Genomic DNA, 27216 nt, shown 5'->3' on the forward strand with positions numbered 1-27216 from the left:
TTTTGCAGCAGAGGGGATGACTGGTTTCGGAGGAGGAGGTTTCTTGTTGTTCTTGGCATGGGATTTGCCGTGAGCACTGGCGATATCGATGGGCTTCCCGTAGCAGTCAAAGTTTGACAGCTCAAAGTCCCGCGGGAGCGAGCCCACGATGCTGAAGTCGTTGGTCCGCAGGTCTGATTTAGAGGTACACACCTTCTTACAGCGAGTCTCTGCCACCTGGGTGCAGGAGAACAACATGATGGAAAAAAGAACTGATCATTAAATTCTGCAGCATTTCATCTGAAACGTATAAACCGAGATACGATTAGTCTAATAGTCTGAAAGCACTGCTGGCCGCCCCTGAGGCAGTGTAACCAGACCAAAGTGGTTTAAAAATGACCAACTGAGCAGTGGACTGGGTTTGTTGTGCATAGCGCCATGCACTCTGTCTAGTGGTACTAACAAAGATTATTCCATCCTGCGGAATAAATTATTCTTTCGGAAAAACAGTGATTAACTACAGTGGTTCTTGACGTTATGTAACTTCTACTTCAGTTAAACTAATCTCTACTGTATACTGACATACAGTAATATGTAGGACTACAGTGAGAATGTAATATATAAAATCTAAATGGTAAATGCTGATCCCCACACCCACATTTGCACCTGCCCCTCATTCCCTAATTATTTATCCAGTATTTATACCAGCCCTCTTTTCCCTGAGTCTTTGCCAGGTCATCTATAGCAGCCTTAGCATTCTAGCCCTTCCCTTAGTTAGCTTCCTTCCTAACACCAGCCTTGTTTTGCTTCGCTTGCCTTCGCTGATTAAATAGTTTGTTCAGGACACCCCCGTCTGTCACTAGCAATGATGATGCAGTGATTAGTGATCAGTAGTCTGCAGGTTTTCACGTCACCTTTTGTTATCGCCTCAGCTCGCTTGGAACCTCGACGGAGGTGATACTAAAAAAAGTACCTGTTGGCAGGTACCAGGGACTTTTTTTCATAATGAAAAACAAAAAAGGCGAGAAGAGTCGAGGCGAGTCGATCAGGTACCATGTAATGGAAAAACACCATACTATGTCCCCCACAGGTATAACTGTTTATAAGTCTACTGTGTATGTACTGGATGTAGAGATGTATAGATACATGGATAGATATGTACACATACCACCACAACAGATGGCACAGACATTCACTGAACCCTTTTTGAACCACAGCCATCTGAGAGTCTATTCATGTCTGTCTGTTTATTTGCTATTAATCAGTTTTTCAATCTTTCTGTCAAGTGGGAAGAGTTTAAGAGTTGATCAAACTCTCTCTCTTGTCCTTGGTTAAAATCCATGTCCTCACTTTATAGATCCTTTGCTGGTTCACCAAACTGCACACATATATATCATGTAGAAACTGACTCTGCAACTCTACAATCATAGATTGGAAAAGGACAACTGAATGCTCCACTTTCGGACTACTGTTCAACGCATAAAAAAAGTTCTGTAGGAATCATTTAAACTGTGAGGAACATTTAAATGAGACTGTTTAGGACTTTGTTGGACTCGGATTAAAAACAGACCACGCTTTGAAAGCCCAGTAAAGGAGCTGTTGGATCCTGAAGCTTGGACAGAACTCAAACTGATAAATCAAAACTACTGTTATTTAAAGAGAAACGAATACATAATTTTGGAGCCAAATTTAGATTTACTTTGTGCTCTACAATGTTGCCTAATATGGTAGCTGTCTCATCTGGAGTCTTGTAACTCCTCTACACCCTCTGTGTGCTATCACAGTGGACAAACAGTGCTAATAAAAAACTATCAGCAAAAGGATGTAGTTTAATGTCGTCCAAAAAAAAAAAAATCCTTTTCATCAACTTCCCTGAAGGCCTGTGGGGTGAACGGGATGTAATCAGACTATAGATGCTTACTCACTGAAGTCATTAAGCTCATTAGAGCTTCATTATTTTGATTTGGTTTTGACAAGAAAACCTATTAAACCTCAATGGAATAATGTAATCCCCTCAAACCAAATGTGGTTTGGACAAAGGTAGACTCAGAGGTAAATGAATTTCAATTAGGCGTACAATTGAAAGACCCATAAAACATACTGCATGCCTAATGTGCATGTTAAGTGTCCGACTTGAGTCGTGACAAAACTGTGTGTTAGAGGCAATGGCAATTCTTAATGATTGGATTTCTGTTTTGCATTTAAATTAGATCTCTACGCCTCACTGTTACAAACCTGTTTGAGAATGTTTGAGCTGTAATATACATTTTGTCATTGTGTGTTCCTGTAGGTGGGAGCTTACTTATCATATACATAAACACAGACATATAAGCACCCGCTTACACAAAGCAACAAAATTGTAAATTGTTCTTTAGTTTGACGATTATGTTTTGGCATTTGACCTTTGTTTTAGATAAAGTGACAGTGTGGATACAGACGGGAAACAAGGGAAGCGAGAGAGGGGTAAGACATGCAACAAAGGTCCACGTCGAGAATCGTACCAGGGATGTTGCAATCATATAGTATAAGTCTCAACCAATAGGCCAACAGGAAACCACCAAAACAAAATCTGACCATGAGGAAAGATCTCAATTGGGCTTTTACACTTAATGGATATTGAAAATACTACTATCACTGTAAAGAGGAGATTCCGCTGATTCCATGTGTACGAAGTCGGCACACTGTGGTTTGACTGAGAATATACAGTAACTCTTGTAATCTATGAACACACACAAGCAAACACACTTAAGTTATCAAAAAAAGATCTACTGACGTGCAATGTGCTGACATGCAGCGGCGTTCCTCCGGTCCCATTGACCGTGTTGTTCTTGGCAGTGGGGCTCTTCCCTGCAGCCTTCTCCTTGGATGCCATCTTGGCCTTCTCGGCCTCAATGCGCTTCGGGCTATTGAGCATCACTTGAACCACAGCGTACTCCACCAGCGAGGCGAAACCAAACAGCAGGCAAGCGATAAGCCAGACGTCGATGGCCTTGACGTAGGACACTTTGGGCAGCTCCGATGCCAGGGAGGTGCACTCCGAGGACAGAGAGAGTACCGAGAGGATCCCTAAACGAAGAGGAAAGTCAATTAACCTTGTCAGTCAGCAAAGTTAAGAGGAAGTTGGAGGTAAAAAAAATTTAAATTCTAACTTTTCCCCTATCTATGATTAATACATCTTACTTCAACACTTCCTGTAAGCTACTTATCTGATTAAAGAATAGGTAAAGCACAGCAATAAATCTGACCAGGCATTCAATGTCAACTTCTTGTACTTGACAGTTTTTAATAATTGGTGGTACGGACACATTTCGGTCAGTGCCAAAAAAAGTAATAGCAATACCTAGCTAATCATGTGATATAGTTTAACCATGATTGTCAACATATACCAACGACATCAAACAGTCCAACTCGTGAAGCCTAGATGTTTGATCCCACTGAGGAAAAACATTTGATCCACTAACTGCTGGGTGAACAAAACTATGCATTTCCTCTTCAAAGCACAAAATACTGAACAAATTAATCCTCCAATATGCACAAAAGCTGTAATAAAATGCTCACATCCACACAGGGTTTCTGAGAACATGACTGCAATTAGATATTCATGACCCTTCCTTTACCTCCTTTATTAGGACATCTCCAAGAGCTCAGACAGCCTCTAATAGCAGTAATTAAAACATTTTTTTTTTTTTTTTTTTTATCTCTGATAGCTAACAGGATTACAGGTTTTGAGATCCCCCCGCACAGCAGCAACTCTTTTAAGCTACAGTAGACATCATTAACACCACTGTCTTCAGATGGTATTATAACCACCACTGAATGGCTTTACTTCCCTTTCCCTTCCTATAATGTTTTTTTAAAGAGATAATAAATACAATGGTATGACCAATGGCTTTTGCCTCCAGGCTTCAGTATGGTCACTCATCAAGGATGAGGTTCATACAGGGTTCACAATTTATAATCTGTTCCTTTCACACTGGTAACAAACTGAGCATTGTCATCCTGAAAACGGCCACCTATTATCCATGAAAAAAGTAAAACATGAAAGGTGGCGATACTACAATAGCTTTGTTTGCCTTGTTCCCCAATGACAGACTCAGCTGCGTGTACAAAATAAACCTGGACTTCAGACAGACAGACAGAAAAACTCAAACTTGAGAAAACAAATTGCCTATTTCTGCATTTAATGCAGTGGTAAATCCCAAAACATAATGAACACATATACACAAGGCACATATACACAAGGACACACACATAAATGCTCACACACAAAGAAGAGCAATAAATGAGTGTTGTCCCACACCTAAATGTTGACTGACCTGGACTGATCCCATTTAGAGAGAAGTCAGAGGAGGCTTCCAGGAGGAGTTGGAGTGATGATGGGATGAAAGTGGTGATAAACAACTGGAGGGAGGATGGAGGAAAGAAGACAGTGGACGACTGGAGGGGGATAACAATGGATTATGGTATCCATGCAGCCCTGCACAAACAGAGGTGCCCGTGATACTGTTTGTGCGTGACAATGACATATTATACAAAGGTTCAATTATGGTGGAGTAAGAAAAAGTAAAAAGTGCAATGGCCCTTTTTCCAGCAAACACAGCTTGGTCAAAATTGTTAATATTGTACGTCAATTTTACCATGTGCAGTGTACATACATGCAAAGCCTGCATGTATGGGAAATATATTATGAATGCAACACATTCATATTACCAAACAAAGTATTATATTATGTCTTTTTATATATATATATATATATAAAGACATAATATAATGTTTGGTAACTTATAACAAATGGAAAAAATAAATTAAGAAAATGGTAAACAATGAGGATGTGATGAGAAAATTGTGCTTTAATAAGGTATAAGTATAATCTATAAGTCTTCCATTTGGATCAAACAAAGTGTCTGAACCTAGTTTAAGAGTTTCTGCCCCTTTTCCATCATGCAGGTAAGGCTAGGACTGTGCCAACAACCAACCGTGAGGGAGGCACAAGAGAGACACTAGAGATAGCTCATCTGTGATTTATTCAGTGTGTAAACAAAAACACACCATAAATTAAGCACTAGCAGTACTGAAGCATTCTTAGCATCTCCTCTGGGCTCAGGCTAACAGGCTAACAGGCTAACAGTAATCTAGCTGGACATTCTTCAAGTTAGATAGATTGTGTGCTTTTGCGGTTTGGAAAAACAGCACTGCTCCTCAAACACCTCAGCACACCCCTTCATTAATTTAGGTTAATGGGGATCATGTGTACCTCGTTGGCCAGCTGAGTGTCTCTCAGTCTCCTGAAAATCTCCTGTTGGCCACACTGATTAACATAAAGATTTACCAGAAACACAGCATGTACTTGTTTCCAGCCATTAGCTAAGCTTGAGTTGAATTGAGTAGCCAAAGCTTACAAAATGTTGTTAAATAATTTTGTCAGTGGAAATCTGTGTATGTGGCTAAAAAGGCATCACATCACAGTTCAACAGGAAAAGATGCAGGCTAGAAAACTGAATCCAGTGCAGTGTTTTTTTTAAATGTTTTAGGCATTTAGGTAGTTTGATGTGTATGTTGGCAGATCGATGACAGACGTGGAAATCAAACCTATTGGGCTATAAATGGGCTTAAATGCCCATGTATTTATATATATATATATATATATATATATATATATATATATATATATATATATATAGACCTAAACTAGATAAATGCCTCCTAAAAGCACTAACTTACTTAAAGCACCACTGTGGCGGTTCCCATCTGTCAATTACAGCTATATTCAGTGATTTATGACATATAAAACAATACTGGACATGCCACCGTGCTTGATAGATAAAGTCCTTCATGGTGTCAAAGTGAATGATGTTGTCATGATGGAGATGATTGGGGCCACAATGTCAATGATCCCTAAACACATTTATTTGATCAACTTCAATTTTTCCCCCATGGATCACACCTAATAACAGTACCTCAATAAAACCCACTCACTCAGCCACCCCTCTTTTTGATCTAACGTCCAACCATGCACTCAACCCTGGTTGAACAGCACAAGGAATATTTACACATTCTGTGTTTTGGTAAATGTTAGTGGAAGGTGGGGGAATTTATCAAATATTCCTTACCCAAAGGCACCCTGGCGGCACTCGCATCAGGGTTGATCCAGAAGGACAGCCATGAGAGGACTACGATGAGCAGAGTGGGAGCGTAAACACCCATCATGTAGAAGCCAACCTGTCTCCTTAGGGTGAAGATAACCTCTACACAAGTGTAGTACCCTATACCAGAAAGGACATAATGGTCAAATATGATTGATGATGAAATAACTTCAGTAAGAAACACAGCTTACCTTAAAAGAGAGTACATAAGTTACTGGCATCATACATAATTGTATTCCAACAAGATACAAACAGCGTATAGCTCTTTTTAAATAAGATAAATTCATATCAATATCTCTTTGGAATTACAAGGTGGCGGATTTGAAAAAAATCCCTGACTCGGCTGCTCTTAATTACAGTCCGAACGATATGCCATGAACACATCATCAGACGACTTGGGTCAATTCAAAGAATTTGGCCTATAATGACTTATTTCAGTCTAGAAATGTTAACTTCTTTCCCTTGATTGGAAACAGAGCAGGTGAGAGAAATTGCCCTATAGTGACTTGGTCTATTAAATCTGTATTAAATATTTAGAGGAAAGCTAGCAGCCAGGTTAAGTCCTCACACAGCTGTGTGCACCATTAGTAATAGAGAAAACTAAAAAGAAGTGAAATGAAAAGGTCAATGGGCATAAGGACTTTAACATCACTTTTTGCTAACTTTGTTAAAGCTTAGACCAGTTTGAGCACTCAGGGCAGCACCCCAAAAAGCACTGCTTTCAGTTTAAACATGTCTATTATATAGGAGACATGGATCTGTCCTCTGCCATTTACTATTTTTAGTGGATAGGAACATGTTCCTGTTTAGAGGAGGTTCTCATTCTTAACAGTACAGCATACATTTCCATTCATAAATGATCAATTCTACCCGATCCATCTCTACTGGAAATGTGGTCTTCATTAGTCAAGCTTAAAGAAGTATGGAATAAGGATCATTACGCTTTAGACCTCCTACAGCCGCGTTATGTTTCTTCTCTTTGAGGCTGGTTGCTGGGTCCAATGGGGATGGTAGAGTGAATGGGCTGAAGTAATATTTAACTAGCCTGGGGATCTCTGGGTGAGCTTTATACGGCTTATAAGGGCTGCCTGTGTCGCAGAGCAGGCTCAAACCAGTCGTACACAGAGGTGATCTTTGTGTCTAGCCAGGTTGCCATGGTAACCCGTTAAAAGGCTGACTCATTGCCAGCAGTGTGCCTCCCAAATGCGAGAGCTCTGTTGGCTGATAGAGATTTTCCATTTCATTGCGAATGTCGTTTTACCCTTACATTGGTCTGTATACATGTATGGCCCAGAACCAGGACCTTTTTTGTAGTTTTTCTTCTATTTTATTATATGAATACCTAGCCCTGCCAGCATCCTGTGCAAAAGGCCAGAGTTGACATCTTGTACATTAGTCTGCGTATGTTCAAGTTCATTGTAGCAACCTCCACCCAACATCTTGGAAATATCTATGTAGACACCCACAATTTTATAAAATTGTATGCAAATCAGATTTCCCATGCAAAGTGTGAGAAGGGAACTATATTCTCAGGCGGAAGAATATAGTACTTGGGCGGAGTGATATGCTCGCAGCAAGCCTGTCTGAGAATATAGTTCCCGGTTTGTTTACTGTTAGAAGATGGCTGTGTCTCATGTTACGTTGTTTGGACACGCTGTGACTCTACAAATCACAACATGTAAATAGGAACATGTTGGCGTTATTTTGTCACTTTTGTCACAATTGGGAGCAGTAGGCTAGTTGGAACCAGTTACCTGCAGGATCTGTGCTGGGCTAAGCTAATACTGGAACCATCAGACAGTGTTACAGCACGCACGGAGATGAGAAGGATATGTATCGACTTGTCTTACTCTGGGGGTTACGGTGAATAAGCTTAATTCCCAATAAGTCGGCGTGTTCCTTTAACTATTCTGCTGATTGACAAATTGGTCCTAACCAAGACAAATAGTAATGTGCCAATAGAGGCAGGGCAAAAAACGAATGCCAATAAACATAAATGTATGCAATGCATGACTTAAAACATTAAAAATTACCCCAGCTTTACGAAATTTTTTGTCCAAACTTAATCCTTAAAATAAGCCTGTTTCATTTTCATAACTTCATGTTTATAAATATGTAAAAAACTAGATTTAAGACAAGGACAGTACCTGTTCCAGAATAGAATTTGGTGCAGTTCCCATAATCAATATCTTCTTGTCTGATATCAAACTGTGGCAGAGCGATGGCGTCCATTTGCACTGGGTCTCCTGTCTGCCACATAAACCGCAGGTCGTCTGTGGTGTAGCCAACTGGATGAAAGAGGTACAAAAGCGCAAAAAAAGTGAATACACGTATACATATACACTGTATGTATACAGTGGGGCAAAAAAGTATTTAGTCAGCCACCAATTGTGCAAGTTCTCCCACTTAAAAAAATGAGAGAGGCCTGTAATTGTCATCATAGGTACACTTCAACTATAAAAGACAAAATGAGAAAGAAAATCCAGAAAATCACACTGTAGGATTTGTAATGAATTTATTTGCAAATTATGGTGGAAAATAAGTATTTGGTCAATAACAAAAGTTCATCTCAGAGGTCAAACGTTTTCTGTAAGTCTTCACCAGGTTTTCACACACTGTTGCTGGTATTTTGACCCATTCCTCCATGCAGATCACCTCTAGAGCAGTGATGTTTTGGGGCTGTCGCTGGGCAACATGGACTTTCAACTCCCTCCAAAGATTTTCTATGGGGTTGAGATCTGGAGACTGGCTAGGCCACTCCAGGACCTTGAAATGCTTCTTACAAAGCCACTCCTTCGTTGCCCAGGCAGTGTGTTTGGGATCATTGTCATGCTGAAAGACCCAGCCACGTTTCATCTTCAATGCCCTTGCTGATGGAAGGAGGTTTTCACTCAAAATCTCACAATACATGGCTCCATTCATTCTTTCCTTTACAAAAAAATCCAGAAAAACACATTGTAGGAATTTTAATGAATTAATTGGTAAATTCCTCGGTAAAATAAGTATTTGGTCACCTACAAACAAGCAAGATTTCTGGCTCTCACAGACCTGTAACTTCTTCTTTAAGAGGCTCCTCTGTCCTCCCCTCGTTACCTGTATTAATGGCACCTGTTTGAACTTGTTATCAGTATACAAGAATCCTGTCCACAACCTCAAACAGTCACACTCCAAACTCCACTATGTCCATGTTGCCCAGCGACAGCCCCAAAACATCACTGCTCTAGAGGTGATCTGCATGGAGGAATGGGCCAAAATACCAGCAACAGTGTGTGAAAACCTTGTAAAGACTTACAGAAAACGTTTGACCTCTGTCATTGCCAACAAAGGGTATATAACAAAGTATTGAGATGAGCTTTTGTTATTGACAAAATACTTATTTTCCACCATAATTTGCAAATACATTTTTTAAAAGTCCTACAATGTGATTTTTCTGGATTTTTTTTTCTCATTTTGTCTTTCATAGTTGAAGTGTACCTATGATGAAAATTACTGGCCTCTCTCATCTTTTTAAGTGGGAGAACTTGCACAATTGGTGGCTGACTAAATACTTTTTCACCCCACTGTATTTATATTATATATATATATATATATATATATATATATATATATATATATATATATATATATGTATATATATAGAAGCTAATGGCTTTAAGTTTTTTTGCTCATTCAAGTCTAAACTGCTTTGTAAACAAGATGCAATAACCACAGTCAAGCTCAATTAGCTGTTAGGCTTTCACAACAGCCTTAAAATATGATGAGTTATTCTACTTCTCTAAGTGTTCTCTACAGAAAGAGGCTTCTAAACACAAGCAAGACGTTTCAATTTACACCAAATTACTATTTCATAAAAACAACTATATTCACAATTTATAAATACTGTATCTCCCAAATACCAATACGCAGATGTGTTAAAGTCCAACTCAAACCACATTGACAGAACAGATACATGGTTTGTGATTGGTGGTTTAAAGTGATATTAAATCAGGAAAACTCACAGCTTTCAAGTTGCATCTTACACCTCTGTGTGTCCATAGGGAACAATGTCAGATCTAGCGGACAGGAAAGGGTGACAGACAACCTGGAGGAGGATGAAGAAAATTCTGTTTTCAGGTTTTCATTATGCTGTGCTTTTGTTACCCTCTGCTATCCACACACTTGCACAAAAAGCCTTATTTGCATGCCACTAGTATTACTTTGACTCAAAAAACTCAAAATTGCAGACATATTTACAAGGATTATCTCTTCAGACGTAGGAAACCTAACACAGCAGAGTGTTGCTGTAGCCTCAACTAGTTTATATTGATGTGCTCTTGGAAGATAAAATGTTTTTCTGCCAAATACTACAGTTTTCATGTCAACAATCTTGTAATATTTTAGGAATTTCTCTCTCGCAGCCCGCAGCCTCAATGATTTTTGAAACAGAAAGAAAAACCCAGGAAATGCTTGTAAGGGAAACAAGCCTTCCCTTACTGATTGAGATGCACACAGACCTAAAATAATCATTGCAGATTTGCAGTGCATTAAGAACACAAATTATCAATTATTACATTATCACATTAGGGTCTCCAGGGGAGAGTCCTACGCAACTAGGCCTTAAATCAAATGATGTGTCTTGCGTACACACATATTTAAAGCTGCATTAGGCAAGCTTTGACTGAGCCCGATAATGCCATTAAATTGGCATTCTGTTTCACATGGCACTTTATTCATTCCGCCTGACATTGTGGTCATGTTCATTTTTTGTTTATTTGGAGGGGGTGTTATTTTGTTTTGTTTTTCCCTAACCAATCAGTAATGATTGGTGTATCCATTCTATCTTTTTCAGTTGACATGGTACCTATAGTGGTAGTTTTCAGGAGCAGTTACTCTTCAACAGCGACATGTTGATTTAGGAGTTGTTGTTTCTGTAAGTGGACTTATAACAACCCCTACGGCTTTGTTTATCTCGTCTCCATTTTTCTGTCACTATTTGTCATAAATGTAGCCTTGTAGCTACATTTAATTCAAAGACAGAACACTGAAAAACTGACATCAGCAAACCAAAATGAACCAAGGGAATTAAAATGTATCTTCATCACCTGCTGTGGGTGGAGACCTCTCTGTACCTAACAGTAAATCATGTGATTAAAGGTTTACTGTAAGATAAGCGGTGAAAGGCAGAATTATTTGCAAAGTTTCGAGAAGATAATTTTACCAGTTTATACCTAACATTTTTATACAAAGGCCTCATAACTGTGGAATGATACTGTGTGGATGTATTTTTTTTTAAAATACTCTAAAGGTGATGTGACATTTTCCTGTAACAATTCATGCTGTTCACACTCACCGTTTGTACTACCTACCTACTAAAAGTAATGCACTCGTATAATTCGCATATAACCCATGTAATCGTCAGCCAGGACATGCAGAGCTGCCTCTAAGGCGGAAGTCAGGTGACGTAGTATAAAGAGTGTTTCACACATTTGAACAGGGAAGACAATGAAAAAAATCAAATCAAATTCATTACCTCATACTGATGAGGACGTCCCCGTTACGGAAAATGAAGAGAAGAATGTTCTCCTGAGTAACGTCATGAAAGTTGGCGCTCTTCTCGTTAGCGAAGAACAGGTCAGGTTTCCAGAGACATTTGAACATCTTTGGATCAACAGTGAGAGAATCCGACTTGAAGTCCTGCGGTAGCTTCAGCCGGGGGTCGTTCCAGCGCTGCCGCAGGAAGATGTTGACTCTGTAATCCTGTTAGGCACAACAGACAAGCACAGACGTGGTTAATGTCGGTATCATGTTAGCACTATTGGACAGACGTTAGGTGCTTTTAAAGGGATTAATGACCTCTCTTGCATTAATGGGATTCGGTTAATGCTTATTTTCTATTCACATTTTACATTAAGCTTTAAAAAGAAAGGTGCACAGATGGACGGCAAAATGGCCGCTTTTTATTTTAATGTCCTTGGGACCATGTTAGATATTCCTCTCCATAACACTGAATGACATATGTATACTGGTCTTCTACCCATGTGCAGTTAAGGGATAAGAAAAAATCTTCCTGTTAGTTACTATTCCTAGGATACAGCTGTTCCACCTTATTGACAGGTTACATTTTCTACTTCTTTCAAGTCATTGACGAGCAACATCTTCTCACAGTAAACACTTGAACAACATCAACAGACCACTTTAACGTGCCAAGTGACACTTTACAGCTGCAGCCAACACTCTCATCACATGTACTTTAAAGCAGTCAACATACAGAAAACACAATCCTAGGGTCAAATGTTATCGATGCAGCGACATGTGATACTTAATGCCTCATTAGAGAGCTTATTAGTGAAATTTCCACATTCTTGTTGGTGGGAAAGTATCACTCAGTCTGGCTTTGGGACGTTGTTTTTTTTGTGCCCGCTTTGATGGCATGCCACAAGCTGTTCTGGGACCAGGTGTTAGGAAGGACTCATAATGCTGAGTGTGAAGATGGATGACATGTCAAATAAGGCTACCAAAATACCAGCTGTATGTGGGTGTGTGTGTGTGTGTGTGTGTGTGTGTGTGTGTGTGTGTGTGTGTGTGTGTGTGTGTGTGTGTGTGTGTGTGTGTGTGTGTGAGAGTGTGTGTGTGTGTGTGTGTGTATGTGTGTGTGTTCCTGGGTAAAAAATTAACTTCCACATTCATCCCTTCATTGTTCCTAATTCTTGGGAAGAATATTGTTTTTTGTTTTCACTGCAGCAGCTTATGTAGCGTCTGCTAAAAGCCAACATGTGTCATTGCTTTATGCTCTGCACTCAGGTGTTTTTAAATAAAAAAAAACACAATGGATTGGAGGTGTTCATGAAATCAGCAGCAGGGCCCTTAATGGACCATGATAACATTCACGTTACCACAAACCACACACGTATCAAAGATTGGATAAGGGATTCAAACATGGTGTTGCATTTATTACACTGACATCTGCTTAACCAGCTCATTGCATCCTATCCCCATTTCCTATACACATGTGTGTTATTGTCTCTCTCTGGTTAAAAAAACAAAACAATTGACCTTGTAGTTCAAATTCTTAGTAGTTTGTCAGTATAGTTTTAGAAAGTCTGATGCTGTTGTTTCCTCTGTAATGGATGTGTTTGGGTCACATGACCTGCAATTCCAACTTTGGCCACAATGACAGAAATCATTAAACCCTTCTCTGAGTGCCAGCATTAAAGGTGTTGTAGGTAGGATTGCAAAGAAAAAAAAAATTTGAACATCGACAACTTCTCAGTCCCTCCCCCCTTTCTGCTAAAGCTCAAAACGGTCTCCTAAGCCCCTCCCCCCACAAGGGAGAATGAATGCGTGTGCATGAGCAGTGATTGACACGCAGTTAGACACCCCCCCCGGCCCTGATTGGTGCATCTGAACAGGGAGCTGTGGATTTTTGTAAATGCTACAGGCCAGGGACGGACTGGGGTTAAAAAACAGCAGTGGACTTTCTTCTAAATAGGCCCATCATCGGCCATTCGTCCCTAGCCGTGTGTGACAGACACTAGCCAGGATGTCCTGATACTATGACACAATACTGTAGCCTATCAGACAAGGTATTCACAGCAAGTAACATCTCAAAACCAATGATGATAATTGGGGTTGTGTTTATTAATGAAGCCTCAGCCTTCAAATAAAAACAAAAAATGTACAATGCCATTACATCTGCATGAAAATACAAAAATACAAATAATGAAATGTCACTGGCTACAGAAACCTCAAATTACACAAACTTGTAATTATAAAACAGTACAGAGTATTACTGACAACACTTTCAGAGATAAAGTAGGCTACTTGCTTCACCTGAACATGGGCATTAGATATATTGTAGGCCTAGTCCAAAACTACAGAGTGTTAGTTACTATATACTATAACTTATAACTATTCAAATATAATGTAAGCAAATTTAATGTTGGGGAAGTAAAAGTTTCTTGAGAAGGGCACTATTCTGAGGATGTCCTTCTCTGTGGCCCTATCAATTTTGTCTGAGAAACTTTCACAAACAACCCCCAGGTCTTTGCCAGTTCCACAATATAAACGCAAATATGAAAGACAAGGAAAAACTGCACTCTGATGGAAGACAGACAGAAAGTGCAAGCTAGGGTTTTTTGGTTAAACTTTTGGTTAAATTTGGTGAATTATTTAGCCCCCTTCCCTGTTTGTTAGCACATTTAGAGTGGTACCAATGCATGCCTGATGTTTTCCCGTTTAATTCAATACCATAGTCTTCATCCTAGCAGCAAAAGTGAGCTCACTACAACCTCTCATATACAACCAAGTGAAATCGCGGTCAACCCGCGATTCATTTCTAACACGTTTAATGTTTGAAATTAACCTAACAGAAATCATTAAACACGTTGAGTTTGACAGCACTAAATGGCACAATCATTTTCATAATCATGATGCACACCCATGTTGATAGTTGACTATGCAATTCGCTAAGATAGGGATAAAGGCAGCCTATTATAATCTGTCCTGCTCCTGGCATTTACCAGTACCTCTTGCTGATGTGAAATGAACTCTGCTGTCTGTCCCTCATCATGTCCCTCTGTGAGCTTTTTGCATTTTGCTGCATCAGTCGAGAGAGACTTGGCCCACTTTTCTTTGAATTTTTCCCATCCACCTTTCTCCTTACGTTTTCTACTAGCCATTGTCACGTCTAATGACGTAGGCCTATAGACTGGGTAAACCCAGCCCGATCTGCCGGCAATTTGATTTCGACCTGCAGTAGGCCTACTTTTTTTTACACGTAGCATATAAGTAATCTTATTATCGCCCCCTGCTGTTGGCTGTTAATATCGCTTTATAAGACTTTTTTTGTGCCGACAGGCGTCGGTTGGACGGCCGTTCTGGACTTTTCCCGAACATACAGATTGTCAGGCCATCCCTGCTACAGGCTGTAGGTGGTGCCAGAGGAGCCAGATTTTTTTTTTTTTTAATTACCTGCTTCATGTAGTTCTTCTCGAACATAGGGACAGTTTCAGCAAATATGACAGAAAGTTTTATAAGTCTTACCTACTGCACCTTTAAACTCAGTGATCCTTTAGTGAGTACATTTTAGTATCACATTTTAAAGGTTTCTCTTGCTTTTTGTAAATGTGTAATTCCTTGCAAAATAGATTCTTACTGGAAACTATTTTAGTTACAGCCAGGTTTGAGCGTGAGAGGCAACCAGCTGAACTAAATGTGGTTTTACAGTGTATCTGTTCTTCATGAAAGTACATTGGGTATTATATATTTTTTGTTTCTGCACTATCTATGGTACCTTTATCTCCAGTAAAGCATTCTGCTACACACTGGACTGAACTGCCTGTGAATTTACTGAGATATACAGTAATATTACAAACAAGAGTCCTTTTTTCCTTTCTGCTAAGCTAGAAAGACACTTTCCACACTAAAACTCTTCCTCTGGACCAAAACAGCACATATACTAACTTATTTAGATGTTTTTTCTATATATATATATATATATATATATATATATATATATATATATATATACAATTCTACATGCCAGTGTTTTCTTGTAACTCTCACCCTAGATTATTCTCTAATACGTTAGATCCAACATTGTGCAAGTGTTGATTATATAATTTTCATATGAAACTAAATGTCATACTGTATACAGTATACACAGTGCATAAGTAGATCATTTTCCTGGCAAAAATGCACAACAGATACAATGTTAGATTGATCCATATAATTTCTTGTGGTATGCTGATGCACAATGTCTACAGTATGAGGAGACAAGAAACCACATGAAAGGTTTCCTTCTTCTCTATTGTATATGGATTATAAATAGGCAGGAACTATTTCAAAAACTCAGCTAGCACCATTTTATACACAAAGGTCTTACGATGGTTTATAAATTCAGATGTAATCCAGAATGTGCTTTATTTTCCTGCCAGTAAACATTTTTTGGGAGAAGGAGCAGCGGTCAAATTTTGTATATCTTATTTTGGAAAGCCAGTGCTCATTTCTATACAAACAAATTTTAGCCTCAAATGTCCAAGTAGTCCTCAAGTGACAGCACAAATAGCTACTGCTGGCTCTTCTCTGTCTGACAGAAACACAAGCCAATTCACACACCTTTGCCTTTCTGAAAACCAGACAAGGAAATATATCTTCCATCTGGCTCACTATCAAGCTGCCTGTACTGCATTTGATTCCAGAGATATTTAGCACAACCGCTTTTTGAATCAGCGAGAAAAACTCAAACTGAGAAGCAGTGCAAAAAAAACAAAAAACAGCACACCAATTTATTTCATTTCACAACATCAAATTAGTCATCCTCTCCTGATGGATACAATCATAAAGTGAAAATAGATATCTTAGTGGATGTGAGATGCTGTATGGTCTAGGGAGGTGTAAATGATGAGAGAGGATTTCCTGAGATCAGATACCCCACAGCGTTATAAATGGAATGGTAGAGGTGAACAGCTGTCACTTCCTTCTCCAACTGGATTCGTTTTGAAGCTTCCTCACTTTCATTTTCTTTCTGTCTTTCGGCTGGGCGTCCATGGGGATGAGGGAAGACAGATTTGCCATCTGGGAGTCCCTCATCTCTCTTTCTCTGGCTCAGTCTTGGCTCTTGCTCCTTCTCGATCCTATCTCTTTCCTTCTCCTGGCTTCTCTTTCTTGTAATTCTTCGCTATCTTGCTCCTTTCACTTTTTCTGTGCTTTTCTCTTACCTTATCCCTTCTACTTTATATAATGCATTCCCCTTTACTTTTTCTTATTTTTCTTCCTCCAACCTTCTCCAGCTCAATTTCCTCATTCTCTTATTCATCTTTGGTCTACTGCTTGGGTATTTGGGTCTTCCTTCTCTGTTCCTCTTCGCATTACTTTTAGCTTCCCCCCTTATTTTCCCCCCTGCCCTTTGTTCTGACTTTTTGTCACTGTCTTTCACTTTCTGCTTACTATCTGATCTTTGTTTTCTTCCTCAGCTCTTTTCCACCTTCATTTTTCCTGTCTCTTCCTCCTCCTGCCTGCTCTTCATTCCTTCTTTTTCTTCATTTTCTTCCCGTTGTTTTTGTCTCCTCTTATGTTTTTTCCTCCATCATCCGTGCAACCCCACAATATGTGTTTTAAGGATTTCATACGTTCAGCTTTTATCATCATAATTGGTCTGTAATTGGTCCTGGTGAGAAACTCTCCACAGGAAGATTTTACACACGGACACACTCTACTGATCCACTGCCAAAAGAGATATTTCCAGAATACGTTTTCATGCAGCTCCAATTCAGGGATATAGGATCTAAGGCTTTGTTCAGAGTGCCACTCCTTATGAAATGAAGTAGGAGAACATTGATCACTGCTTTGGACTGATCCAGACCTGCAACAGGACTCTGGAGGCCAATTTCTAAAACCTACCGTAGCACTAGTATCTGTTTTTGTGAAGACTGATGTTGGCAGTATATTCCATAACTATAATTGGATTGTTCAGGCAAGACAAATTATTATAATGTCTTGCAAGTATTTGAGGCTTGTGTGCTTTGCTCTGCTTTTCATGTGTAGCTGTTTTGTTTGAGGAGTATGCAAGTTATATTTGCTCTCCATCACAACGTGTAGTCCTCTCTATCTGGCATGGAACGGACCATTGACCAAACAATACCAGGATGTTTAAAATTTGAATAAAATGGAATTTGCGAGCAGCGCTGCATTGACAGCAGTTTGACAGCTTTGGCAAGCACATCAAAATGATGTCATTTCAGTTGTTAGTTCAGTTGTTTTTGTTAAACAAAGTAAAAGTTTATGTCAAATAAGACATTGCAAATCTGTCTTTTGACAAAATTCAAATTGCTTAACCATGTTGATGGTATTCTGATGGTAATAGAAAAAAAAACCATTGCACTGCAATCAAAGGTCATAATTTCAGACTCAGGTTTGGATTGGATAAAGGAACAGGAAGTGCCTGCATGATTTGTGCAAGACAACATGTTTGTTTTCTTACTGTGGTTTCAATTATTTTGTTGAGAATGTAGGTTTTGTCTTGGAATAAACCCCCTGGGTTGCGTCCTGTAAAGCTGCGTTGCAGAAGAGTTTATGAGACAGAATCAAGTCAAACTGCGGATAATGTCACACTGAACTGCATTCATTTCGATATCCTTGTCACATTATTGAACACATTTACTGAGAGAGAGACAGTTAATGTGTGTTGGCTCCTCCCGGCAGCTTTAAATTAAAACACGGCGGTAAGCCAGGCTCATTAGAAACCTTGAGGAATGTTCCCTTTATTGTTTCCTAAGTGATCAAGAGTCGACCCAGCGCCGTCCTTGAGTTTAATCTGTTCACTAGCATTCAAACTGCACTTCTTTATCAGCAATTAAGCCATCAGACAAATGAGGCATTAAAACGCCAGTCTTCATAATGATTCAGTGCTAAATGGTCTTATACCGGCTAGAAAACATGCGCATTCACCTTTCTTAGAACTTGTACAATAAAGCAGTTTTCAGCTTTGATCCACTGCATCTGATTAGCAGAAGTATTGATTATCAATGCTGTCAGGCTAAAGTGGTATTGAAGTGAATTCTTACCATGGTCGTTTCTTGGATGGAGCCAAAACTGTTGATGAAAATGTTCACTCTGTCTTCCACAGGAATTCCTGGATTTAGAAAAAAGGGAAGAAGAGTTTGTAGGATTAAGCCCGCTGTGTTTCACAGCTGCTTTGCGATGAGACTGAGGTAGCAGTGTGTGCTTGTAGCTTACAGTAAGTGTCAGTATACTTTGTAAATCCCTGTAAGTCTTTCTACATATTGTACCTGGTTATGCAATTGATTGTGTTATTGATCATGATTTGTGAAAGACTTTATCAACATTGCAAAGTAATGAAAACCCCTCTCGTCCTCTCTGCTAAGCTAACACTCTAAACATATAAATATACTGGCATTTCTCACCCCTCAGCCTTTAGCATAAACTATTTAAATCCTTGATGAATGCTGACTGTTCACCCTCCTTTGAATAAACTGTTTCCTTTGAGGTGTTTACTGGAGGCTCAGGAGTTTTACAGGTTAAATTATATCATGAAATTCGCAAAATTAATGTGCAATACAGAGGTGGCATAAACCTTACAACCCCAATGCATTAATTCAACCAAGAAAACTAACACATATTCAACAAACACTTCTAGTGTTAGCTCAAAATTCTCTATAGGGTCTTTAAAAGCAGCTCACTATTTTATAGGCCTGCGCAAAGTAATGCACAAGGCGCAGTTTAGGATGTCATTTGGGAGATTATGACATGGATGTTTATGGATGGGGAGCTTTCAGCCCACCCTGAAATCAAGAGCAGATGTTTGGCTGCTGGACCAGCCTCAGGCAGACAGAGAGGGAGCTGATTCTGCTCACAATAAATCAAACACTGAGTCCCAGATACAGCTTCTGCTGCCAAGTGCCAGAGGATGGAAACTACCTGAAGACTGGTAAGACCATCAGTCAGACGTAGAGGTCATCAATCACCTCTTTGTTATTTTTATTGTTGTCCTTTGTGGGACTGAAAGCCTGGTGCAGTGTGACATTTACAGTACACTGTAAACACTGTAAATATGGATACTTGGTCGACAGTAAAAAAAAAAAGAGAAGATAAAACAGTGGCAGATTCTAGAGGTGGAGGTGTGAAAAACAGTAGTTAAATCAAATATACAAACTTCACACTGTAAATATGTATGATTTAATTCCCATAACAGCCTGTGTGTAAGTCAACACCTGTTGAACATGTTTTTGAGGAAAGACAGTCAACCTGAGAACATTGGCTTACTGTAACATTGTTGTAGTACATGTTAAATATGCAAGTGTATGTGCAACAGGAAATACATTTTTGTTAATGTCTCATGCACCGTTTATGCGGACACTTGTCCCTGCACCAAGTCTATGAAAGAAATCTGGACCTACATATTCATAGTATACTCGTGTCTTTAATTAGCATGACAGCACCAGAGCAGAAATGTCAATTAAGAATACACAGAGACAGATGAAGACGAAAAGAGACTTGCCTTTGAAGTTGGGCCTTATTCTGGGATCATAGGTGATCAGTAACCTGTTCAAGATGTTACTGGTTGAATTTTCAGGGACTCGGGCCAAATCCTCAGATGACAGCTGTCTGCAAACAAGAAAGACAGAGAGGGAACTGCAGGCACGATTACATTAGTAGGTCAAATTCCTGTCAGATGAACAGTGCAGATGAACAGCACACCCTCTTCTACTCTGTATACTCTTTGGTTAAACTATAACCTGAGAGAGCTACCAGTTAGGGATTAAATTAGCTTTTAACATTTGGACCATGCAGGCAATGTTGACTGGGGAAGTTGGAATGATTCTCCAGGCAGATAGGGACATTTTTTTTAACCTTCTAGAGCAATCACGCAACACCTTGACGTCATTTAGCGTCATATTTCTAACAAAGCCATGGGTATACAGGCATGATAGCGGCTCCGTGAGGCTGTGCTTAGGTTTAGCTGTGCTTTGAGCTAAATGCAAATGCCAGCCTGATAACATGCTCACACTGATAATGCTCACATGCTCATATTTCATAGGTATATTTGCCATCTTAGAGTTTTAGCACGCTAACATTTGCTATAGCACTAAACACAGTACAGCAGGTTGTCTAAGGAAATTGATTTTGGTTTCTATGAGGAAATTGTGTCAAATGCTTCATAAAATACAACAATATTATCAAAAATATTCAGTTCAGGTTCAAGTTAATTTGCAAAGTTAAAGAATGAAAGACATGTTACCCAATTTTTCTTGATTTCATAGTTTCCTGGACTCAATATATCTGCCATGTGGGTGGCAAAGAGTAAACATGACTTTTCAAGACAAACAGTATATATTTTCAAAAAAACAGCTGCCTACTAACAATTACCACCATAACATAAAGTGGTGACTTTTAGAGACGTTCAAGCAAACATGATTTGTTGTCTGAGGTTGACTTATGAAAAAACAATGGTACGGAGAGATGGAAAGGAGAGAACAGGATCTGGCAAGAAGAAAGAAGAAAAAGAAAGCCTCCCTGTGGGTGGCAATGATTCTCCTGCCAAATAATTCACCCTTTCCAAAGCACTTTACATATCATTATGTAAACCTTATCATGCACTGAGGATGAGTTAAAGTGCTCCATAGGAATGCCGCACTGTGTGTGTATGTTCTGCGGTTCCTCTGATCAAAGTGAAACACATAATTCCCATCCACTAAACCTCTTTTCTTCTCTCTTTTAACAGGCCCTACTGACAACCTCAAGCACAACTGCTAAACTGGAACCAAGTGGTTCCCTTGATCCACAAAGGCATCCGCAGCACTAAACTCGAAATATGTCATACAGCTTACACTTGCCAATACTGGGCCTACATCAAACGATTTCGCCTTCATTTCAAGAACTTTCATTGTCGAGCCATTTGTTACCATTTAAGGAAGTAGTGGATGCAGCTCTACACGGCATAGAGACAATGGGCAGTCCAAAAGGCATGTTGGAGCATATTAATGTTCATTGTGTTATTAGACATATACAGAATTTACCTTTTTAGTTTATCCATGACCTGACAACTTCCATTTTTATTTAACACATTCTTCAACCTAATCTCACAGAATTCTGTGAAATGAACACGGCCCCTTAACTCAAAATCTGTGGTAGTTTCACGGAATTGCAAAACATTCTGGGATGGGGCCACGGAAGAATTCCGTTAAATACACGGCCCCTTAAGTTAAGGAAAAGGTGACGCGCGGGAAGAACGGGACGGTTGGTTTTAGGAAAAGGTTGTGGGTGGGCTTACTGTTCCGTGACATGAGCAACTTTAGGAAACTTGACACGCAGGACACGAACCCCGGTCTCCTGGGTGAATGTCCTGTGTTTGACCCATCCACCACCCCAACCAACCTCCTTAAGCAGAATTTCGGCCTTACATACTACTCGCTACCATAGTCGTTCTTAATGCTACGTCCTCTTCTCATTGACTTTACATTGGCATTTTCACACATTCCATGCCACCACCACGTAATGCGCTGTTAACAGTTCGTGTTCATTTCACGGAATTCAGTGAGACAGTTGCATATGATACTAGACATCTGCAGACCATCAGCAAAGAGTAAATAAGGAAATGCTAAGTGGCCAAGGTAGCATCAATCTTATACAAAAAGCTGTGACTTTTATTCTGTTTTTTAACACCACATGCTTTTTCATGATTTCTGGGATGCCCATTGTTCCTAATTGACTGTGTTACAGTTTCATATCAGACTTGAGTAGCTCTGCAGTGAAGCAGCTGACGACTGAAAAGTAAGATCCATAGACAGAGTTATGCTTTAACTGAATGCTCAGCTCGGTCTCATGGAAGTTCGGGGAAATGTGACGTTATTTGAATCTATTGATTCGTGTTCACGGAGACGTTTTGTCGGCTTTTACGTGGTGGACAACACAAAAATGTAAAGTAATGTATTTCAATGGGAAGCATATTTTGTGGCCACAGCACGAAATTGTATGGAGTATTATAAAAAGCCGAAAATCCGCGTAGGGAGGTTGGTCGGGGTGGTGGTGGATGGGTCAAACAACACAGGACTTTCACCCGGGCGAGCGGGGATCGCGTCCCGTTTGCGGCGCTTTGTTTCCCGGGGATGGCGTCCCTGCGTGTGGCGTTTTGTCCCGCGTGTTACTGAGGCGCGTCTCCCGGCGTTTACGGCGCCCTTTCCCCGGCGTTTAAGGCGCCCTTTCCCCGTAAGTTTTTTCCTAAACCCAACCTCCGCCATCCCGTTATTGTGGGGCGTCCCCAGCGGGCCGCCTCGCGGGCCGTCTTGCGGGCCGTCTCGTGGGCCGCCTCGCGGGCGCTTCCCGGCTTATGGAGCGACCTTTTCGGCCGCCTCCCGGCGTCCTTTCCCCGAGAAAATAATGTGACATTTACACGTAAAAAATAATGTGACATTTACACATAAAAAACGAGAAAAACGTCTCCGTGAACACGTATCAATAGATTAAGAATAACTTGGACATTTACACGAACTGCCGGGAGACCGGGTTGGAATGCTAAACGGCACCTGAAAAGGTAATTAAAGGGGAGCTCCACCAATTCCACACAGAAATGTCAGTTTATTGGTCAATGGGGGTACTACCTAGTTAATGGCAACAGTTGTGTAATGTCTGTTCTGACTATACATGAATCACAGTACGTGTCATGTGTCATGAGTCATTTGCACTGTATGACAGCACATGGTGTGGTTTATCCCATACTTACGATGGACAGTAAACCTGCTTCCCTTTTTTCTTTCCCTTCTTTGTTCCTTTTTCTTTGGCAGATCCTCCCTCTAGACAAAGAGAGAGGACCAGGAGAAAGATGGCTAGCTTCTTAATGTACATTCTGGTGTGAGATGAGCCTGCGGAGAGAAAAACAACAAACCATTTATCCAAAGAAAAGGAGTCACAGCATTTAAATTACTCAAGCTTAAAGGTCCCATGGCATGAAAACATAACTTTATGAGGTTTTTTAACATTAATATGCGTTCCCCCAGCCTGCCTATGGTCCCCCAGTGGCTAGAAATGGCGATAGGTGTAAACCGAGCCCTGGGTATCCTGCTCTGCCTTCGAGAAAATGAAAGCTCAGATGGGCCGATCTGGAATCTTCTCCTTATGAGGTCATAAGGAGTAAGGTTACCTCCCCTTTCTCTGCTTTGCCCGCCCAGAGAATTTAGCCCACCCATGAGAGAGAGACATCATGGCTTTCAAATGAACAAAGTGGCAGTTGGTCAAGGCCACACCCCCACCCTCCACCTTGCCCCCCCCTCTCTCCTCCTCAATAGCTACAGACACAGAAATGGCCCATCCTAAGGAAAGCTCATTGTGGGACTTGCTCTTGTGGCTGTAATTCTGCACCAAGGCTGAATTTCGGGAAAGAGACTTCAGATACAGTATTAGGGGACCACTAAGGTCTATGTAAAAGCATCCAAAGAGCAGCATGTCATGGGACCTTTAATAGTGTGCAATTTAATAACCCCCACTGAATTGTATTCTTGTCACATTCAACAGATCTCAGCATCCAATTGCACATGTGACAGAGGACAGTGGCTACTTAAGCTTTGCCCTCGACGTGTTTTCTAGACACTGTGACTTTTTACTTTCCTGACATGACGCATTCCCATGTACTTAGCATGCATGTCACATACAGTTAATGTCTGAAATGTAAATTAATAAATCTGACATGGTTTAATCAAGTAGTGCAAGTTCAAGCATAAATCCAATCAGTGGATTAATGCACCTGGATAACGACGGTTGGTCATTCAGGACTCGTCAGGTGAATGTGACCCTAAAATATTGTCTACCTCAGTCTAGAGCCTGCAGAAAAAAAAAGGCTTAACAATGCTGATTCTGCATGCTGCTGTATATTGTCTTTTCTATCACCACAGTTCTGTTTCACGATCTTTATAAACTACATAATTTGGTTTGATCTATGACAACTGTAGTGTTATAGTTCAATCCATTCTCACACAACAAATACTAAAATGTAGGAGATAATGTGGTACTGTGTCTTTGCCATAAATCTCTTTGTTAGAACATCCACAGCCAGCTAACAGTAACAGTAACAGAACAATACATACAGTATACAAATGCACACTTCAAGGCACAGGTGGTGCACTTTTGCATTTCTTGATAGTGGTCATTAATCAGCTAGCAGCCATAGTACCTATGTGATTCATTCCCCATAGAAAACTGGTCCATTTCATTGCATAGTGACAATGAGACCCACAACTTAGCCAACAGCCTCACCCCCACCCTTCCAGCAAGACTGTATATTAACTGAAGCAGTTTATTGTCTAGACAGAGACACTCTAACTTTCTCACTGCCTTGGCCTAGTAACTCCTCGACTGTTCCTCGCCCGCACATTGATCTTCACATTCTCCAGCGGAAATTGTTTCAGCCACTCCATTTAGCGATTCTTGCAGAAATATTCTTGCAGGAATATTCCTGCAAACTGCGGGGTTGTGTTACCATTGTGGTGGAGAAGGTGGCCACCATACGTCAACACTGACCCACACATATCAGATGGCAGCAGCTGAAGTTATCAGGAATGTTTTACTTGGCAACCAACCACATTTCTAAAAAAAAAAAAAAACATTTCTTATGTGACCTATATACAATTTTCTACATGACAACTCCCATCTGGACAACTCCCATCATGACCATCTACTCCAGACACATGTTAAAACCGTGCTGCCACTCAAAATATGACCACCTGCATGAACATACAGCACATCATAGCAGTGTTTTCCAATTTTTTTTGGCTTGTTACCCTTTAATAATCAAGCAATGTTACATTCCAACCCTTCCTCACAGGTTACATTTGTGTGTGAGCAGATTAACCAAAGAGGGTCATTGCTTTCTTACATTTGTGAATTATGTCACAATGAATCATCTCACTATCTTTAAGATTTGTCTTGTGATCCAAACCCTTGAAGGGCGACGTTGCGTCCTTAAATTTTACATTTTATTTATAGCTTTTAGAGTCGTAAAGGGGTAAAAGTCAATATTTCACAAGGGCAAAAAAACTGAGGAAAGTCATAAAAATAAACATAATTTTGAGCAGCAGAAACATTGTTTCTCCTTCTTCCTTGTCTTGTGGATCAACTCGTGACCCCTGTATGTATCACTGTATTAGGTGCTTTATGCATTTATGATAATATAAAAACTGATTACCTGAAACCTGAACCTACATTTTTTCATTAAAAATACATCAAACAATAAGTTAATTACAGTTAAACAAGTTTCACAACTCCTCTCCAATACACTCTGCTTTAGTACCTAACCCTATAAAAAGGACTTTAGCCTTAATCAAGTAGTTATCGGAGGCTGTTTTGGGGGTGAATAATGCATGGTATATTGGAGCAGATTTGAGTGACTTGTTTGGTTTTGTTGATCTTGTGCACTTTGTTGTGTGTACATTTGTATACATTTTAAGAGGTAACCAGGCTACCATGCACACCCATGCTAAACTGATTCTTTTGCAGATAGATGTGGGTTCAGCAGAGGACGACTCCATAACTTGACCACGGCTCTGCCTGAGTCAACTGTGTGACCGCTGAAGAACATTACCCTTACCTGTGTTTTACTACTGGCAATGTTAAAACTGCAGAGTCTGGCTGACAGTGACTCAAGCAGCCTCACATGGTCTGCCCCATGGGTCCAAGGTCAATAAGCAATTCGGCTCTGCCCACATATTTTCCACAGGCTGTGCATTTTTTTCAAAATCTAGACCACAATCATGTAGTTATATGAAAATGAATCAATGTCATAAGATAATAATCGCATATTAAATGTAAATGAGTGATTATTATTCATAAGCTATTTAAGTTAACAGTGATACACTAAAGGTATAGGATTTTGTGTAAAATTATATTTGATATTCACTGTTTTCTTTAATATGATACACTTCAATGGGCTATCCGGTGTTCTTATCTAACTGCAAAAACCAACGAGGAAAGGCCTGTGCAATATGCTTATCAAAAAACTGATATGGAGCCAATACAATACAGCCAGTAGCCTATACGCAAACTACCGGAGCACTCACAACACAACCTGTGGCTGCTGGTCGTGTTTGGTCTTTTTTGAACAAGAGAAAAGTAAGTGACAGAGGCTGACACTTGACCACAGCCGGAGCATCAGCAAACAGAAGGGGCTCGCGTGAAAACAGCACAGCAAACAGCGACCACCATGACGGGGGGGTCGGCATGCAGGAAGGAGAACAGGCTACACATGAACGCGAACATGCGAGTACACATCACATGAGCGCACGTTACGAACATAAATAACACGAAAGTCGTCCATCACAAATCATGCCACCACTTACCGTTTGGATTTGTCACCTGTCAATTCCTCCGAAAACTAGACCCGGTAAAGCTGACAGGGCGGTCGTTAACAGAGCCTTCTAGACCATACGCTGTCTTTCTTTCCCATTCTGTTCTCCGCGTCCTCCACTTTTATTGTTGTTGCAATTTGTTGAATGAATTTGTTGAAAAGTTACATCTCGGCAAAATGCCAAGTTTTTTTTTATTACCTCGCCCGGTTTGTTGTTATTTTGGAATCAGTGTGTGTGTATATATATATATGGCTGCTGTTCTT

The 27216-nt window shown here is 40.1% G+C and overlaps 1 protein-coding gene across 1 annotated transcript in view; it reads right to left on the reverse strand.

Moving 5' to 3' along the window:
- glrbb (glycine receptor, beta b) overlaps positions 1-27187 on the reverse strand; it is a 27268-nt gene extending 81 nt beyond the window's left edge. Inside the window, exons 1-10 of the mRNA XM_028589778.1 lie at positions 26945-27187; positions 23341-23479; positions 20119-20225; positions 18665-18732; positions 11632-11858; positions 10121-10203; positions 8270-8410; positions 6090-6242; positions 2753-3045; positions 1-216 (exon numbers count right to left, since the gene is read on the reverse strand). The exon at positions 1-216 is cut by the window's left edge and continues 81 nt beyond it. Of these exons, the coding sequence (XP_028445579.1) occupies positions 1-216; positions 2753-3045; positions 6090-6242; positions 8270-8410; positions 10121-10203; positions 11632-11858; positions 18665-18732; positions 20119-20225; positions 23341-23462 (1410 nt within the window). The 5' untranslated portion in view covers positions 23463-23479; positions 26945-27187. The remainder of the gene's footprint in view (positions 217-2752; positions 3046-6089; positions 6243-8269; positions 8411-10120; positions 10204-11631; positions 11859-18664; positions 18733-20118; positions 20226-23340; positions 23480-26944) is intronic.
- Positions 27188-27216: the final 29 nt, after the last annotated feature.

This window comes from Perca flavescens, chromosome 10, assembly GCF_004354835.1.
Source record: "Perca flavescens isolate YP-PL-M2 chromosome 10, PFLA_1.0, whole genome shotgun sequence".
Lineage (NCBI taxonomy): Eukaryota > Metazoa > Chordata > Actinopteri > Perciformes > Percidae > Perca > Perca flavescens.